At 51.5% G+C, this 18,969-nt stretch overlaps 1 protein-coding gene across 1 annotated transcript; it reads right to left on the reverse strand.

The window, feature by feature from the left end:
- Positions 1-2,250: 2,250 nt before the first annotated feature.
- On the reverse strand, positions 2,251-2,661 carry PIRT (phosphoinositide interacting regulator of transient receptor potential channels). Its single transcript, XM_074847803.1, has one exon. It carries the CDS (start codon positions 2,647-2,649, stop codon positions 2,251-2,253), a length of 399 nt encoding a protein of 132 aa, XP_074703904.1. The 5' UTR covers positions 2,650-2,661.
- Between the last annotated feature and the right edge of the window lie 16,308 nt (positions 2,662-18,969).

Below are 18,969 nucleotides of genomic sequence, written 5' to 3' on the forward strand. Positions count from 1 at the left end.
GGAGTTGCCTCCTTAAGCTCTCCCAGCGCTGGTGGAGGGGATCTCCAGACACATGACACTGGCCAGCCTTGGTCACATACTGTTAGGATCCTGGCAGCAGTGTCAAGGTGAGTCCGACCTCCGTGGTTAATGTTAGCCAGGCTGTGGTAGCACAAATGCTTCCACTTGAAGGTTTTGGGCCACAGGCACCTTGGACCATATTTGCACGCAGGAATGCTGATGTGGCACTAGTTTCAAGTTCAGCCAGAGATGGCCAGGAGGAGGTTAAATATTTCCCCACAGGGAAATAACTCTTGGCCCTGAGCACAGTTCCCACAGCTACAGTTTCATGATGTTTGACTACAGTGAACACATCTCCCATTTAACTGACCTGCTGGGTGCCTGTTGGCCTGGAGCAGCAGGATCTGTTACCCTCTGCTTTTGCTGTGTCTCCTGATGTTATTCAGAGCTTCCAGCACGTCTGGAAAATGGAAGAGTTTGAAGGAATTGTGACTCCAGGATGTTGTAGAGACTGAAAGTACAAACTGGTTTGAAAAAGTGGGTGAAACAGGAGGAAGTGGGCATGTTGGCTGTATTGGTGGCCATTAAACAGTGGTCTGGAGCAACCTCTGCCTTGGCTCTGAGCTGCTGTTAGCCAGGAGGTGGACATTAACCAGGAGAAGGACTATTGTCTGCATGTCCCATTCCTTGTGCTTTTCTCCAGGGTTCCTTGGCAGCTGTTGGTAGATGCAGGTTAGAGAAAGCTGAGGGATTACATGAGCTTCCTCTCCTCAGCAGCTGATGGAGGTTATCATACCCTGTCTGTCTGAAACCAAAGAGCAAACACATTGCAAATTCTCTCAGTGCATCCCCTGCCAGCCTCCCTGCCTCCCATGGCACTTAGAAGAGAAACGGGGCTGCCTCAGCTTCTGCACGGAGAAGTAGACTACAAAGAAGAGCTTGGTGGGGTCTCCTCTTCTGTGTTCCTCTTCTGCTTCTGATCAGCACCGACCACATCCTCACCCCGCAGTGGGTGTCAGGGCCTTTGAGCAGTGCTTGATATGCTGGGGAGTCTCAGTGGACTGACAGAAGGCTGTTGTGGGATCTGGAGTGGATTAACACTTCTGAAAAATCAGACTTTCATCAGCGCCTGAGTCCAGAATTGGGAGCTGGACATTATGGGCTTATTTTTATCTATCTAGATCTTGCTGTCCAGACTGAAACTAGTTCTTCAGACTGAGAATTTGTATTTCAGATTTGTCTTTTAAAGTAAATCAGGCCTGCTGAAAATATGAAATTAAAGCAAAAACTATGCAGAAAGGATCCATGCTTTCCTCGGTGAATTGCCTCAGGACACACATTTATTAAAGGCAGAAATGGAGTGGTGGAGATAACGAACCTGTCTCTCTTGCCTGCAGTCCAGTTCTGGTTGCACAAATAAGCTGGTGGTTAGGGTTTATGGGAGGCTCTGGCAGAAAACAGCAGTGCAAAACAACTTTGTCCCTGCAGCTTTTCTTAAACATCCTTTGCCAGAGGGAGGAAAAAAATGCTGCTTGTGATGCTGCTCCTTGCCTTGACCCTTTGGAGCAACAAATAAAGCTTGTGAATGCTCCACACTGAGCAAGGATTGAGCTCCAGTTTGCAGCCATGTCTCAGCCAGCCGTTGTAACAGATCAATGACAAGAAAGTTCTAGCCATGGGCATCATGTCTCATCCTCCTGAGCTTTGGTGGTGTGTGTTGCCTGTTCTGGTGGCCTCCTCTGATACAAAGTGGTCTGGAATAACATTGTCCTGCTTCTCCTCTCCTCTAACTCTAGATGAAGCATCTCTGGCCTCCCAGCTTCTACATTTGAACTGCAGTTTGCAGTCACAATGTTCACACCATGCTTTACTCACACTCTAGTCCATTGGCTTCTCTCTGCTGATGTATCTTGCAGAAGCTGCTGGGTGGAGCCAGGTTACTTAGGAGCTTTTCTTTTCCCAATATGTGGTGTTGGGTTGCTTGTTGGACAGGAGGGTGATACAGAGAGCTTGGACCTGCCTTGCTGGCCTCAGCTGCAAAATTCTGCTCTCTTTTTTTCTGAGATTACTTGGATGAAATACAAAGTTCATTTTTACACCGGACACTGCTACAGTGTGTTTCAACTGTAGGGAAGAGACTTACTGGGATGAAATCCTCTAGAGAGTACAAGAACTTGTTTCTTTTTATGTCTAACCAACACAGGTGGGTAGAGGGGAGGGGAGCCTTCCCAGGAAGGTCATGGGCTGCCCTCAGCGGTTAAAGAAGAAGGACTTGAGGCTCTGCAGAAACTGTGACTTCTGTCTCTGCTTCTGCTTCTTCCGGATAATGGGGATCCAGACAAGGCCACAGACAAGGAGCATCAGTCCCAAGGACAGGAAAGCTGGGCCACACATTTTGTAAACATTATTGTTTTTGATTTGGATCCAAGACAGGCTGGTGATGACCATCCCAAAAAGAAAGACAGCTGCTCCGACAGACACGACAATGACGGGCTTGTGGTATATGTCCCATTTGCTTCTGGATGCGCTGGTCCAGACAGACTCGCTCCGGGAGCTGATGCAGAGGGTGCTGGCCGTGTTACTGGTCAGCAGCTCCTTGGACTGAGGAGACTTCTCACTCCCGTCAGGGCTCTTGGGGGGAATTTCCATGGTAACAGGATCTGAGGAGGGGACCTGAGATGGGCAAAAGAGAAAGAGCAGAACAGGACTAGTGATGGAGTGATTGGGTGCTTTCGATTTGGTCATTAAACAGTGCCAAGTCAAATGAAAGTGGAGAAGGCTTTGTGTGTCACTGCAGGGAGAGAAGAGCATCACACCTATGAGAGCAATGAGATGTAGGAATAGGCAATGGGGTCTTGCAGGTAGGCTGGGCTTAGGGTGCCTGCAGAGTCCTGCTGCCCACCCATGGACAGTGGGACTCCTGTAGTCCCTGTCCTTAGACCTTCCAGCTCACCAGCTTCCAACTCCCACAGGGATTCAGTGGTGGGATGAGTCCATTAGAACCCACTACCCTGAGCCTCCCAGGGCTGTTGGCTGCTTTCAGGGGAGTAGCAGGGTGCTGCAAGCAGTGTTGGTGATCCTGGTTGCATCCCTGGATCCGCTTTCCCTCTCAGAACCCAAATTACACCTCGGTACCTTGTGGCATGGTCATGTCTCCCTCTTGCAGGTGGAGAAACTGAGGCACAGGTGTGCCATGCCAGGACTGCTCAGTGAGAGAGCAGAAAGCACCCTCCCACCGGCTGAGGAGTTCCTTCGGGCCCCTGGGGCTGGATGTTCCCCATTGCCACATCCAGCCTAGATGTATCAGTCTTGTAGTAGCCACAGCACAGGAGCTTCTCATTTCCTGTCTAAATGCACAGATGGGAGATGGGGAAATGCTCATCACACAGGAAATATTTCTCCAGCTGTAAGCTGGGGCAGGCTTCTATGGGAAGGCTCTTGACTTGGTAGCAGAAGCACACTGAAACACTCTGCCTTGTGACAGATAGGTCAGCAGTGTGGCTTTTTGGCACATTATTTTTTCACCAACTCAAGGAGGAAATACATTTTCCCAGAAACAAAGTGCCTTTAGCACAGAGAAACCATTATGGTAAATGAGAAGGGCCGAGCATTATGTTAACCATTATTTCCTCAGGGCTCTGCTGAGGAGACAAGGGCAGGAGGGTGGATCAGGGTGTGCTCCTGATGCACGTCTGCCCTGCTGCTGGGAAGCCCAGCAGAGATGAACCCATGCAGGTACCAGGGCTGAGGAGGGTGGGAGAGGCCAGGGACATGGATGCTTCACACCCAGGAATAAGATTTTTTTAGCAAAGTTCTCCTGCCTGAGCTGTCAGGATTTCTCCTACAGGCTCCGCTGTGTCAGGAGGGCTGGGACTGACCTGTCCTCTGCCGGTAGTTTAAGCTGTCCCCACCCTCAGGCATGGGGATGTTCTGGAGCAGGAATATAACAGCGGTGCCAGCCTGGAGCAGCCCAGGACCCTGCATTGCCCTTCTGCCAGCATCACAAAGCAGAGCCACTGGTGATTGTTGCCAGACCCAAAGCTGACCTTTGTGGGGCTGCCCCATGCAGGGCAGCAGTCAAGCTCAAGCCACATCCATGCTGTCCTGGGCACAAGACCCCAGTGGGCTCAGATGGATGGGCAGTGCCACCAGGACTCTGTGCCTGCTCCACTGTCAAGCACAGCTCTTGCAAAGCACCATGCAAGCTTTAAGCCTAAATGGGCTTTGATCTGGAGCAGTTAAATTAAAACCCTGCTTCGGCCCTCATTTGGCACAGACAGCACCAGGGGCCCTGTGTTTGCTTAGTTCAGCTCTGACTGCACCCAGACCCACTGCTGGCCCTTGGAATGGGTCAGCAGGAGGTGCACATCATGGGTGATACCAGGCTGGATTTGGACCCTGTGTGTGCCATGGGAAGGCCTGTGGCTGCAGTGGGCAGCAGCGAGGTGTAGATGAGATGAGCATGAAGCCCAGCGGCCCCAGCTCTTTTCCCATTCCTGCTGATCAGTGTGAGACCACGTACCACATCAGTGCAGCCACACAGAGGCTGCAAAACTGGCACAGCTCCAGAGGCACTGTCTCAAGGAAACCTGCCCATATTTGGCCCATACTGGGCCCAGTGCCCATCTAGGCATGCTGATGGCTGGGTGCCAGCCAGCACCTCCCTTATTCTTTCACCTGTGTCCCCTGCCAAGGTTTGTGGTTTATTCTGAAAAGAGACAGATGTAATTTTTCAGTTTAGTCCTCCCAACACAGATACTTACAGAAATGTGGATCTGGTGGTATCAATGTATTTTGTGATGTTTCAGGTTTGCTAAACTTGGACCAACAGGCAAAAAACAAAAGCCAAGAGCAATGGACACAATTTGTGTTCCTCCTATTTTCAGCTTTCACCCTTCTCTGTTGAACTGGAAAAGATAGGGCAGAGGAGGGGACATATTTCTGCTATCCTGAAATATCTTCTACATCAGGGATGTTCAAACACTTGACAAGGCAGGTAAGTTTGGTCATAGTAGCAAGCTCTGGTTTCTGTTTCTCTTCCTTTTGAACTGGTAGTTGTATCTCCGCAAGCTGGACTGATTGCAGTGAGGCATCCCGGACCCTTGGCTTTGGAGAAGCATGAGCTGCCGTGAGATGTTATTTTGATGACTACAACTGTGTTAGAGATGCAGGTGATCAGGTACAACTTCTTGCTTGGCTGGTGTGTGCAGCCTGTCCTCCAGCTGCTTTGCTCACAGCATTCTGGGCTGTGATCCCCCTCTTCTAGCTCAAATCTTTTGCAAAGCTCGTCCTGAAATTTCATCCTAGGTAGCTGTGGCATTTCTTGGCTTACTTCTTGTAACATCCATTGTGGAGAGGTTTTATGATCAAGACACTGTATAATTTTAATTTGGCTTTGTGGTTGGAAATTTGCTTTCTTCTTTGGAATAATGCCCCGATCTCATATCTCAGCAGTCTAATGCAGTCTGTCCTGCCCATCTTTCAGACACCCCTCTCCCTCCTTGTCCACGTGCTGCTGCCCTGTCTCCGCATCTGGGGGTACTCTGAGCTCTGCAAAGCACCTTCCTCTTCATTTTGCAGAGCGTTAATCTCAGGCTCCTGCAGAAACCATCATCTTCCTTTCAGGTTTGCATTTACACTAGAGTGGATTTCCCCCTCCCCCCCTCCCCCTCCCCCTTTTATTTTCTGACATAACCACCCCCCTCACCACAGTTCCCAGACACTTACCATTTTTCTGGCACTTCCTGGCAGAGCATGCTTTTTTGGTCACAATTTTCCCCACTGTTAGCTAGTAACATGTATCTGCAGCTCTTGGGAGAGCTGATGCAATTTCAATTCCTGCTCTGCCCATGCTCCATCCCTAATTCATCACAGATGTGCTCATATTTGAAGATGCGATGGTTGTACTGAGCAGCCTGGCAGGATAATGCTATCAGATTTCTCCCAGTTTTTTTTTAATCATTATTGTTGTAAGGAGAGCGTCAGCAGATGACTGGTTGCTGGCTTGAAAATGCCTCCAAACCACATCTCGGATTTCATGTCTGGAGTTGTGCTGCTGCTGTCTCTGAAATCTTGGGCAGCAGTTGGCGGTGGAGCTAACACTGGGGTCTGTCTTGTCCCCCCTCCATAAAAGCCTCATGTGATTCTGTTTCTCCTCCCTTTGCTCTTCCGGTGCTTTGTGTGGTGATGTTTGGTTTCTGATCTGGGAGATCTACTGGGGCCCGCTTACTGGTGGTGCTGGGGACCCCAGTGCCAAAGCAGCACAGCACACACTTGGGTGTCTCCTGGGCCTTGGGGACATTACATGGTGGTGCTGAGGAGAGAGCTTTGGACTGAGCAGAGCACCCAAGGGCTCTGCCCCAAGTCCCTCAGCCCATCCCATCTGTGGATGACATTCCTCACCTGCCAGCCTGCAGCAGTGGCAGCTCTCAGGATGGGCACCCCAGCCAGGACCTGGGATGCTGCAAGCAACCTGCAGATGTGGCCAGAGCTGTGCTAAAAGTGGGGCAACAGGCTGATCTGAAGACTCTGCTCCTATGCACAGGCCTATGTCCTTTTGGCCATGTAAGAGCTGGATTTACTCGCCCAATACAGTCTTCAGCCAGGCCATCTCTTTTTTAACTGGGGAGGCAGCCCTGATTCTTCAGGAGCTTCTTACATGCTCCTCTTAAGCTCTCAGTGCAAGCAGCTTCTGCCACTTCTTCCTCCCACTTTGCACATCTGGGGACACAGGAGCTTCCCCATCTCAGACAGTCTATCCCCAGGGACTGGCATCTACCTCCATCTGGCTGTACCTCATGAACATCCCTCTCAGTATCACAAAGTGGAGCTGGTCCTTGCCCTAGGACTAAGCGGGTGCCATCCCATGGGAGCACCGGCAGTGTGGGTGAGCGTGAACCTGCCCTGGGTGCAGAGTCATGGGTGTGGTGGTGGTGCTGCTGTGTGCAGGGTGATGTGGAGGGGCTGCAGCACCTAGGTTCTCTGTCTTGTGTTTTACTACACAAATCACTGGAGGAAAAGTTAAGAATTTTGCAAACCAATTGTCAAATGTTGCTGGAATTCTACGCCAAGTTTGTTGATATATTTTGTGTCCTTCTCTGCTGTCAAGACACTTCCCTGAAGAAAGCTACCCACCCCACCAGGGGTGGGACAGGCAGCAGAAGCTCCTGCTCTCCTAAGGCAGGTTCACCTCCAGCTCCACATCCCTCTGGGAATGAACCATCATAGAAAAGAATGTTTTGAGGAAAAAAGTGAGCTCTGCACTCCATAGATGTGGCTTCCCCTGATTTATGTTGGGGAGAAGAAAAGACACCAGCCTGGATCAAGGGCCAGGCCTGGCCAGGCTTTTCCTGAGGGCTCAGTCCCTGCCAGACGTCCCCAAGCAGACAAAGTGAGTGAGCTCTGGTCCGTCCATCACCAGTACCACCACTGGATTTGGTGAATGGCATCTCCAGTGTTATGGAGCTGGGTGGAAGTCACCTGAACACAAATGTGCACACGTTTTCCCACCTGTCCCCAACCTGGCCATCTAACCCACCAAAGCCACAAGCTGTTCCACAGACAGGAATCCCCAGACTCTCCCCACTGCCCCATGGCTCTCTGGGGTTTCCAGTGGCCTCCAGATGGCTTGGGGTGGTCTCCTGGCAAAGAGGAGCATCAGGTGCTCTGCAAAGCCTTGGGGTAAGACCCAAAGGGTTTGTTTGTCCTTCAGTCAGATGACGTGTCCTACCTGCCACCCCAAGGGGTATGCAGCAAAGTCCTTGCTAGTGGGTCCCAGCTGGGAGAAAACTGAATGTTGGACAATGGAGGAAAACTGAGAAGTGCTTTTTTGGGCATGGCTTTTCCTGCTGCTCTGGGATGCCTCAGTCTGACTCTTTAATCAGTACCGATGTTTAACCTCAGTACAGGACACCCCCCAGATGACAGTCATGGGTCCATGTTTGCCAGGACAAGGGGTTAGCTACTCTAGAGGACTCGTGTGACCTTGGGATGGGTGGGAAAGGAGGCTGCTTCACTGGTGGGCACGTGCGTTCATGCAGTTTGTAGAGATTTTTGTTAGACATTTAGTGCTGTCCAAATTTAATTGAGAGTGGCTATCAACCAGGTTCAAAGTGAATAGGAATGAGATGTATGTTCAGTGAGCCACCATGTGCTAGGTCCCCAAGAAACCAAGTAAGATGGGGACTGGGGGGCTGCTTCCCGGTGGAGGTGGAGGACCATCCCTACCCGCAGCTGTCCAGAGAAGAGCAGCCCTGCGGCCGCACGCCTGCCTCGGGGGATTTGCATGCGGGGAGGTGCTGATGGGAGACAGCACCCTGTTCCTTGTGCGGGTGTTGGGGCAGGGAATCCCCTGGGGAGGGACCGAGTGCTGAGAGCCTACTCACCATGCCGTGCTTCTGTCGTCCTGGCTGTCACCGAGGTGTAGCGGCTCGCTGCGGGAGGTGAGGTGGCCAGTTGCACTAAACATCCCCTGAGCACGCTGCAGAGGAACCCAGCCACCGGCTCCTGCAGGCACAAGAGGAGCGGCTCAGAGAATCCAGCTTTCTGTTGCTGTGTGTCAGCCCTGGGAGGGCTGGATCCTGCTGGGCTGAGCAGGTTCTGCTCTGGGAGAAGAGAGGGACAGTTGTGTGGATGGCAGGCATGAGTGCTAAAGCCCCATCCTCTCTCCTCCCATCCCCACCCCCTCCTCACCTTGGAGCGAGGAGGGGACTGGCAGTAGCTTTGTGGGTAGCAGTCCCTGCAGACTGGCTAGCCCTGCTCTGAGACCAGGGGTGGGGAAATAAAGCAATGTGTCAGGGGATTTCACATCGCCTACAAGCCCTACCAGATCTTTGATGTAAATTGAGATGGAGTCAGTGTCCATTTGCTGATGTAGTGGAGCCGGGTTGGGCTCAGCCACCTGCATCCCTTGGGAGCAGCTTTCCAGCATCACCCAGAGTTTAAACAGTCCCAGCAACACACTCAGGGTCTTGCTGAGCAAAGAAGATCTGCAAGTCTCTTTTTGGGGCTCAGCAAGAGAATGACCCCAGCCTTGCTGTGCCATATCCCCTCTCCCTTTCCACCACCCCCAGAGCCATGGAAATCCATCCTACTTACAGAGTGAGTGGTGAGGGATGGTTGTCCACCCCAGTGGCGGTGGGACAGGATGCAGCAGAAGGTCCTGCTCTTCTAAGCCAGGCTCACCCCAAGCCCCACATCCCTGTGGATATTGTCTACTGGGCTCCTTTGAGTCTAATAAACAATGGAGCGCATCCCAGCTCTGATGATCTCACCAGCCTATCAGTATATTGTTTAACTCTTTGTTTCCCTGTCTCAGGCCCCTGAAAAGCTGACTTCTAGGCAGCTTGCCTGGGAGGGTTTTATAAAAGGCCGCAGTTTGGGAGGCAGTCCAGTGACATGGCAGGAGAGGCAGAGTGGGTTGGTGCTTGGAGCAGGGATCCAAGACTGGGGACTGTTGCTGATCCAGACTTAGGTCATCAGCAAGTTCCTGAAACATCTCTGGCCTGCAATTTCTGCACTCTCAAAGCAGGGGCTCATAGCCAGTGTTTGCAAAGTGCTTTGTGGCTCCTCGGTGAGACATTAGAGGGATGCAAAATATTAGCAATTAGCTATTAATTAACATCCTGAGTCCATTACAAGGAGGGGGATGGAAGAGGGAGGTGGTTCTGGCATACTGCCTTCTTTCACGAACCCATAGCCAAACTTTAATATCCTCTTATATCAGTGTCAATCCACTTGCTGAAGGGAAGGGATCCAGTCTGACAGAGACATTACTGGCATCCAAGGCCGGGTTCCAGTGTCGATGGGGCTGCCTCCATCCCCAAGGGCTCTTTGGTGTCTTGGTGAGTAAGTAACAGTACCTAAGCTGCACCACAGACCTGGCCAGGGATCGGGTTGGGGTGGGATGGGCATGAGCTGTGGAGCTCTCATGGGGATGGTCATGCCCCACAAGGGTGGTGGGCTGGGTGCAGAGCATCCCAGGGCAGCACATGGGGCTGGAAGTAGAGGAGGAGGGTCTAAGGGACACTGTGGGTCAGGGTGCAGGGAAAACAGCTCATCCAGGTGTGGGGAGCTCAAGCAGAAAGACCAGAGGCTGTTTGTCAAGATGAGGTCTGTGTAGATCTCTGGCCAGCAGTAGGTGGACATGGGACAGGTTATGGAGCTCTTCATTTAAGGGACAGCTGGGCCAGCGGGCTCACAGGCTGGGGCAGGGGCAGAGAGGCAGAGAGGGGCAGAGGTGAGATGAGCACATTATCCTAGTTCGTGGTTTGTCCTCACCTCTTGATGGGAGGTGGATGAGTTAGCTGAGCACAATGGCCAAGCCCTGGGGTAACAGGGTGAGCTCCATTGCCCATTGATCTGGGAACCAGAAGCCAAAGGAGCCATGTGTTTTGGGGACATCCAGGGAGAGTTGAACAGATGAAAATATTCTCTAGAATTGGGAGAGTTGAGTGGATTTGGGTTCCCTAGTGCAGGCCCAAGGAGGTGAATTATTTGTCCTAAAGGAGCAGTTGGGGAAAAAAAATTAAAAATAGAGGTGGGAAGGCTTCATTTCAGCACCCGCAGTAGGATGATTTTCACATCCTGGTTCTACACCTTCTCCGGGCTGAAATCCCTGCTGGGGAGCATCTAGCCCTGTGCTTCAGCCAGCTACCTCACTGCATGGCCCTACTCATTTCAGCCCCCCTCCAAACTTGCCCTGTGCTCCTTGCAGTGCTCCTGGCATCTCCTTCCTGCCCCAAGGACCAAGCCGTGGTGGCAGTGAGCATGCAGGGCCAGGTCACAGGCTCCGGGAATGGTCACAGGCAGGGGTGCCTTTTGAACCTGGAGCCTCGTTTATGCCCAGGTAACCTGAACCAGGGACCGAACATTTACTAGGGATGGCTCCTGCCCCTCCAGGGCTATGGTACATCCCTCCAGGGCTGGGGTATCTCCTGTGTGATGGAGTCTGCCCCATGGGGTCATCCGTGGGCTGCGTGGGCTGAATGAATGGGGAATCCCTCCCAGTCTGTCCTTCATGCAGATGCCGTGGGGGCACCCCCCACCCCAGCCGGGTCTCACCCCCACTCCCAGGCCAGCCTCAGCTTGCCCGGCTGCTGGCTTCTCTCCGCAGCCAGGAAGAGCAGCTTGCAGCCTCCCAGCCTCTTCGCTTCCTCCGTGGGCTCTTGCTGCCACCTCGCGGGGCCGTGGGGAGGAGCAGCGCTGGGGTCCCCCCGGGGACACTGCACAGGGGCCGTCCCTGAGCCCCCCAGGGACAGAGCATCCCCCAGCAGAGCTCCTCACCGGCAAACGCATGCACACACGGTGGTGCCTGCAGAGATGCAGCCCTGCAGCTGGAGCTGGGGGTTACACCACTGTCCCCCGCAGGGGTAGAGGGAACTCCAAGCACCTCAGCAGCACCGGTGATGGAAAATCTGCAGTGATTTGGCTTGCAAAGATGTCTGGACACAGAGGTGGGGTGATGTGGCTCCCCATGTATAACCCTGTGGGTCTGTGGCAGCTGTGGCACATCCCTCTCTGGGGAACCGTGTGCCCTGCATTGCTCACCATGGCCTGGTCACCAGCTTCCTGGCAGGCACAAAAGGTGAATAACGATTTCATTCACCTGCCAGACCATTTGGATTGTGAGATATGGTCACCACCCTACACAGTGACAGAAAATGAAAGCCTGAGTCCTGCCTTGGTCCCTTTCCTTCTCACCCCTCCTTCCAAACTTGCTTCCTAGGGCAGGTGCATTGCTAAGGGCTGATGAACTCCACTGCAGCCCATTAACCTTTTTCTGTCTGAGATAAAGGGAATATAATCTACTCTGGTCATGCGTGCCATGAGAACCATGGAGAACCATAAGCAGCTCACACAATTTCAGAGATGTCTACGGTCACCTGCATTGCTCTGGGCTGGCTGGCTCAGCAGCACAATGACATAAGGTAGGATAGGATAGGATAGGATAGGATAGGATAGGATAGGATAGGATAGAATAGGATAGGATAGGATAGGATAGGATAGGATAGGATAGGATAGGATAGGATAGGATAGGATAGGATAGGATGGGATGGGATAGGATAGGATGGGACGGGACAGGATAGGATAGGATGGGATAGGATAGGATAGGATAGGATAGGATAGGATAGGATAGGATAGGATAGGATAGGATAGGATAGGATAGGATGGGATGGGATGGGATAGGATGGGATAGGATGTACGGTAGGGTAGGCAGGAGGTACCCAGGGAAGGGAACCCAGCACTAGGGCAGCTGAGGTGCCACAGAGCAGGGTTACAAGAGGAACAGAGAGCCAGCAGAGCCTCCTGGGTCATGGAGGTGATCACAGGCACAATGGCATGAAGCTCCTGACATAATCTGACTGGGCAGCTCAGCTTTGCTGGATGGTGAGGCTGATCCAGTCCCTTCCAGCTCATGGTTTGACTTTATCTTCCAGCTGGTGTGTGCTGGTGGCCAGTTCATCATCCTTGTTCTGCTGCTAGTGCTGCTGTTCACCAGAGTTATGCACCCTGCCTGTGTTTGCTCCTCATGTCCTACAGAGGCCATGTCCACCACCATGGCAGTGTGCCTGGGGATGGAAGGTCTCCTGTCCCTGCCAGCACCCACTGCCCTCCTCTGTCTCTTCCCATGTTGACATCATCTCTCTCAATGGGTGGGTGCTGGGCTCCTGTGGCCTCTGGGGCACAAATTGCCTACAGAGTGGGACAGCTGCATTCATTCAAATAGTGAATAAGATGGGTCCCAGGTCTGCTTTTTGGAATACTCCTCCCTCCAGACAGAGCCCTTCTGTGTGGCCTCTGCCTTTTCCATCTCTTCTCAAGTTGTTTCCATGATGGTCTCATGCTTGGTGGGACTCCATGTTCTCCAGTTGAACTGGTGGTTTCCCAGGTGGCCCAAATGGCTCTGTGGGAGCAGGAGAGCCCCTCTCCATCTGCTGTTAAAGACAAGAGGCTCATCCAGGGTCAAGCTACATGGTCCTGCTGTATCCATCCTGTTCACTCCTCCATGCTGAGGAGTGTGCTTCCTCCAATGCCCAGCCCCATGTCCATGCTCCTTCCTCACCCTAATGCCCACCCATGCCCAGGACTAGGAGAGAGATGGTGTTGGAGGTGGATGGCAAAGGTCTTTTCCAAACAGCATCATTTCACTACAGCAAGAGGGGGAAAAAAACACATTGCTGTGGTAGAGTCACAGAGCTCACAGTGAGCGCAGGGTCCCCTGGGCTCTTAGTCAGGATCTCAGGCCCTGGACAGACATCCCTGGGAGTTTGCAAGGATACAGGACAACCGGCTGCAGGCATTCAAATGAGGCGGTGAAAGCAAATTGTGGATAAAGTTGATCCCTTCATCTTCTAGAAGGCCAGAGTGAAGCATGGGTGACAGGAGACCAAACCTTCTTCCCCAGGCTCAGGGATGTGTGTGGGCATGAGGAGCCTGTCCACAGACACCCTTGATGCAAAGCAGCCTTTACCTGCTTTGAGCAACAGTTGTGGGGTCCACGGGCCCCAACAAGCCCACCCTGGGGTTTGTAACACTGGCAAAGAGACAGGCAGGAGGGACTTGTGGTCAGGGAAGGGTATGTTTCTGTTCAGATCCTAGCTCTGTGCCAAATGACATGAGAAATCCCTTAATCTGGGTTAAATAAATAAAACCAAGGCTTTTCCTTCCTGTCGCTCCATGGAGGAAAGCAGGGACCTGCTCAGGAGGTGTCTGGGCAGGGAGGAAAGGAAGCTGCTCTGCTCCTGGCTGACCATTGAGAATCCGATCTGGAGTGGGAGATGGGTTACTCGCACCACTGTCCCCATCGCTCTGTCCTCAATGGGAGCATATTTATGCTGCTACAAAAGCATCTGCCCTGCCACAGCCCTTTCTGGTGGGAGAGGGAACCACTTACCCACGGATGTGGAGCTGCTAGAGGGTATGGACAGAACAAGGAAGAAGTCACATGCTGGGTGGAGCTGTGCTCAGTAAAACAGTGCTGCTGGGGACGCACAGGGAGCAGATCCGTGCAGCATTTCTGGTTCTTGCAACAGTAGATGGTGCTCTTGGCCTGTCAGGATGGTGCTGGCATGTCTGGCTGTGCAGAGGCAAGTGAAATCCAAATCGGCATCTCAAGGCTGTTGGGTCCATCTCAGGCGGAACCTGCAGCCCAAGAAGCCTTTTCCAGACCCTCTTCCCCTGTCCCCAGTAATGCCACTCTCAAAACCTGCGATGCGGCTGGGAGGCATTGTTTTTACAGGGTTTAGCAGTATGCAGGGCTCAGCTGTGTGGGTTGAGCCCTGGGCTGGACTAGAATCCGCATGCCAAGTGTCCCAGTTGTTTGCCTCATGGCAAATGGAGTTTGCATGGTCCGAAGAGTCATCAGGGAGCCCTGAGCAGACTTGGTGGCAGCCAGCATCCCAGTTGCACATCAACTTCCTCCCCTGGGATGCAACTGAAACCTGACTTCCAGCTGCGGCATGCGCAGCAGCTCTAAAGCATGTGCTCAGCACGGCTGGGGCGTTGTTTTCCTTAGCAATGTCTTGGCAGGTCATTGATTCCTGGCTGGAGCAGCTCTGCATCGACACCTGTAGCACACCCAGGATAAAATGCTCTGTGGCTTCAGCACCTCTGAGTGGAGGTCTGAGTGTTGCAGGGCACGTGAGGCTGGGAGGGAGCAGAGAGCTTCTGTGCAGGTCTCCTGTCATGGCACAGCGTGGCCCAGAGGTGGATGGAGGGTTTTGACCTGGGTTTTTTCTTGGCTGTAGAGACAATATTGCAGAAATCACAGTTTCCTGTTGGAAAATCCCTAACCTGAAAAGTGGAATGAAGCAAACTAATGTTTTAAGTCAAACTACAACAGAAATCCTAAAAGGTTAATTAAAAATTTGATTTCAAGATAGCAAAGGGACATTTTTCCATAAGCTTTTTATATGGAAAAGGGACTAGTGGTCAAATGCAGTTGGTTAATGATGTTCAGCTATTATCATAGTAGAAGCCATGTGAGATGGAGCTCAGATGAGTCAATGGTCTGTGTGGTGTTCTTGTTTCTCCAGTGGTGAACTTTCCCTCTTGTAAGGATTCACAAAATCCGGGAGAAATCCCCAGTGTTGGTGGTGTAATGGTCCAGGCCAGGGCTGCGCCCATTGCTTTGAAGCTGCTTCTGTCCTGGATAAGCAGGATGAACAGTCTGTGCAAACAGGGCTGGACCCAAACAACAGCCAGTCTGCTGCCCACGTCTGCTCTGCTGGCCCCACGACTGCCAAGGCCAATCCCAGCATCGCCAGACTGAAGTTGGCATAAACCTGCGTGCCCTGGTTTCATGTGATCATAGTGGCACTGCACTGATTTACATGATTTGGCCCCAAGCAAGCAAACAGAGACACTGGACCCTGCCTGTGCCCCACACCAAGGCCAGGAGAGCCAGCATTGCTGTCCTCTGGGAAATGTTTCTGCTCATCACCAACGGCATGAGCAGAGCGTGTGGGGAAGCTCATCATTGTGCTTAATCTGCCAGTTTTAATCTGTGTTTTAACAAACAGTTGGTGCTGGGGGCTTCCTAAATGTTGTTTGCCATTAAGGATTTGAAGAGAAAATACGAACAATTGGGCTTTTCTACTATCATTCCTCTCATACTGCGGTTTTATGTGTACTGTGCCCTGAAGACCTGTAAAATGAGGGAAGATACAAGTGAAAACAGCTGGGAAGCATGCTGGCCTGCAGTGCCCCTGGAGCTCCCAGCCACTGAAAAGGAATGTCCACAGGGATCTGCTTAATCTCCCAGAAAACAGCAAGCTGAGCCCGAGCCCATTTTTCTGCTTCTTTCCCTGCTCCCAATGCCCTGCCATGGCTTCAGCCCAGATCCCCAGCCTTCTCATTGATAAAGATAAGTTTTACTGAAAACCCAGGGTGGGAAGCATTGATACTGAAGGGATCTGAGTGCAAATGGTGACCATGAAGGAGGGTTTGCTGGAGTCACCATCCTCCATGGCAACATGGTGGAGATGCACCAACTACAAAATTTTGATCAGAGTGGAGAGGGAGCATTTGTACTTCAAGTATCTTTGGCTTTGCCCATGGAGGCAGGGAAAGTCTCAGCACCCCTCAGACCTTGCTGGCTGCTGGGTTTCTGCCCAAGCTCTCAGCTGAGCATGGGCTATGCTGGCCTGGCTCTGGCTGCTCTGTGCTGGCACCACCTGGAGCTCAGCAGCAAGCAGAGCAGGCAGCGTCTGGCTGCAGAGATGGGGCGGGAGCAGGAAGGTGAGGGAATCCAGCCCCCAAATCCCAGGATAAAGGAACTGGCAGCAAAACTTGGATGAATTTTGGGCTCGTTTGTAAAACATTTGCAGAGCAACGAGGGGACCTGAGGCATCTTCCTGCATTGCCCACAGCCCATGGAAGCTTTTCTAGGCCTTCAGGACAGAGTTATCTCCAGATGACCATGAGGGAGCCATGCAGAAGGATGGGGAGACCTGTGTCAAACCAGACTGTGCATGGCGTGGGGGAATCTAGGCAGAAAACCTTGTGGGGTGGCAGGTGGCAGGAGAAAAGTCTGTCAGGAGCAGCCCAGCGTCATTGCAGAAAGGTCTTGGAGGACCATGGGATGAGCCTACTACCAGTGTCAGATTGTGCCTGTCCTCATGGCACCAAACAGTAGAGGGACTGCAAAGAGAGGCAAGACGAAGGTATCACAAACCTTCAAGTGATGGAAGGAGACAATGTGCCAGGAAGGGGATATGAGCCCCAACCCTCCGCTCATGGGAGAATTGGGGGCAGGTCAAGGCTGTGCCCTTAGTTTTAGTTTAACTGAGCAGATTGTGTTTGAGGGTGAGCTGACGCTGAGCTATGGCAGGATGCTGTATTTTCCAGGTTCAGCATTTCAGACGTGCACGATGGTCTCTTACCAGCCCGTGGGGGAGTGTTCTTTAAGTTTGAATTACTACAAGGGACAGGTAACAACTCCATAATTAGGTTGGCACCTTTGAAATCTTATATTTCTTTTGCAGCTTGAATATTTATGCAATCACAGAGCTTAATGTGTCCCAGTTCTCCACATTATTTATTTATTTATGTTCAACAACGCCTGTAGTTGTTAAATCACAATGTTTTCAATAAAAAACCCCTGAAGAATAAAAAACCCATGTCAAGCCCAAACCTGTTTTTTCCTCCTCTCAACCCAGCTTCAAGCCCTTGCCTGGATCCTTTCTAGTTAGAAGCCCTGGGGATCTGTTAGTTTCAAATTCATGATGTGTTGTACAAATACATATCATTTGTTTCTCTAAAGGAGAAAAAGGCTTGGCCAAAAGGGGAACTGGGGATTTCTTGCTGAAGATTTTCAAACCCAGATTACTGTAGTAATAGATTTCAGCCCTGGACAGGCAGAGTGTCCCATCAGTACAGCCAGGGTCAAGGTAGGGATTCTTGGTGCATTGCTGAGAAAGCTCTATCACACTGGGCCAGTGGGAGGTCAAGTCCCACCTCCCACAGAGACACCAGTAACCTCAGTACAATAATAAATCCCAGCAACACCAGTTCCCATCATGGAGCTGTATATCAGACCTTGGGCTGTGGAGGAGTGGGAGAGTGAAGATGATTGCCTTGATCCACATCTACAGGGTGATAGCATAAATACAGCAGGATGACAGACTGGTGAGAGCTGAGATAGTACTCACACACTGGGGAGGACGTGAGGTTTCCCTGAGTCCTCCTCCCTGCTATGTGACGTGGCTCCCACAAGAACAGAAGCAGCAACAGGCTGCAGGGTTCCCTTGCATACGGTGGATACTCGGTGCAGGGAGGCTGTAGTCAAGAAAGAGTAAAGCTGGAGGAGGATCAGCCACACAGTGACCAAGACAGATATATTCAAGGATGAGGAATGGGCTTCCTTGGTCCTTTGACTCCAGCACATGTAGCTCCAATCAGGGCTCCTCCATGTACAGCTGCCTTTTTTGCAATAAGGAAACTTCAGCCACAGTGCTGTGAGGTTTCTGCACCTTCCCAAGTAGACTTGTCCTTCAGGATTCCTTGGTCCCCTACCCAGCCTATCCCCCAAGGCAGGAGACTCATCTCTCACTTGTTGGCCATAACCTCTCTTACCCTGCTCATCCATGTCTATCATTTGTGCAGGGCACGGAGCAAGCAGCCAGTGAAAATTGAGAGCATTAGTGTTTGGGATGGTTTCTGTTTGGAAATACTTTGTACATGGATTAGGGATCAAAATAAATTTATGAGACAATTACCCACTTCAATTAGATGAAGACATTAAAACATATTTACCCATTGCTTGCTCTTAGCGAAGTGGGCGGCAGAAGGACGTGGCTTCTTTAAAGTGTCTCATGTATTTATCTTTTTAATCGCTTTTTTAAGCATACATGGTTTATTGCTTTATTGATTGAACAGAGCTTTGAATAATCAATACGGCTTTAAGAATTCACTGGGAATGACAGAATTGCAATTAAGTAGACTATGTGGAGAGAGTGTTAAGCCATCTCATTAATTAATGAGGTCACTTTTCCAAGTGTTTCATAGGAGCCTTTGGGAAGAAGGTGGCAATCTATTGTCATCCCTGGAGATGTTTTTTCTCCTTCTTCTTGCAAAGTTATCTCAGACTCCCTGCCTGGTGCTGGTGACCTTCATGTGTCCTCCTACAGCTTATTTGTGCAACGTAAAACAGGACCAGATGTGAAAGGAACTGCAGCCTGTCCAGGTGTCAGGGACTTTTCCTTTGTGCCAGCCAAATCCCTGGCCCTGAGTACATACACCATGGGGCAGCACGGTTGGAGTTAGCCCTTTGTCCTCTCACCCCGTTCCGGGGAGATGTCTTTCTAAACCAGGGAGAGGCAGTGGCCTCTCGCATGCCTGTAAGGTGTATGTGAGTTGTGATCTCAAAAGGGCTCAAACGTTTCAGATTATGTAAGTTTATTCACATGTTTGTTTGAAAAAAGTAGATGCCTGGCCAGCTGGGTAGCTCTGGATCCCATAGACCTAGAC

The sequence above is a fragment of the Strix aluco genome, chromosome 21 (genome assembly GCF_031877795.1).
Source record: "Strix aluco isolate bStrAlu1 chromosome 21, bStrAlu1.hap1, whole genome shotgun sequence".
Classification (NCBI taxonomy): Eukaryota; Metazoa; Chordata; class Aves; order Strigiformes; family Strigidae; genus Strix; species Strix aluco.

Excerpts from the sequence above, each read along its gene's own strand:
- PIRT (XM_074847803.1), bottom strand. The coding sequence starts at position 2,649 with ATGGAAATTCCCCCCAAGAGCCCTGACGGGAGTGAGAAGTCTCCTCAG.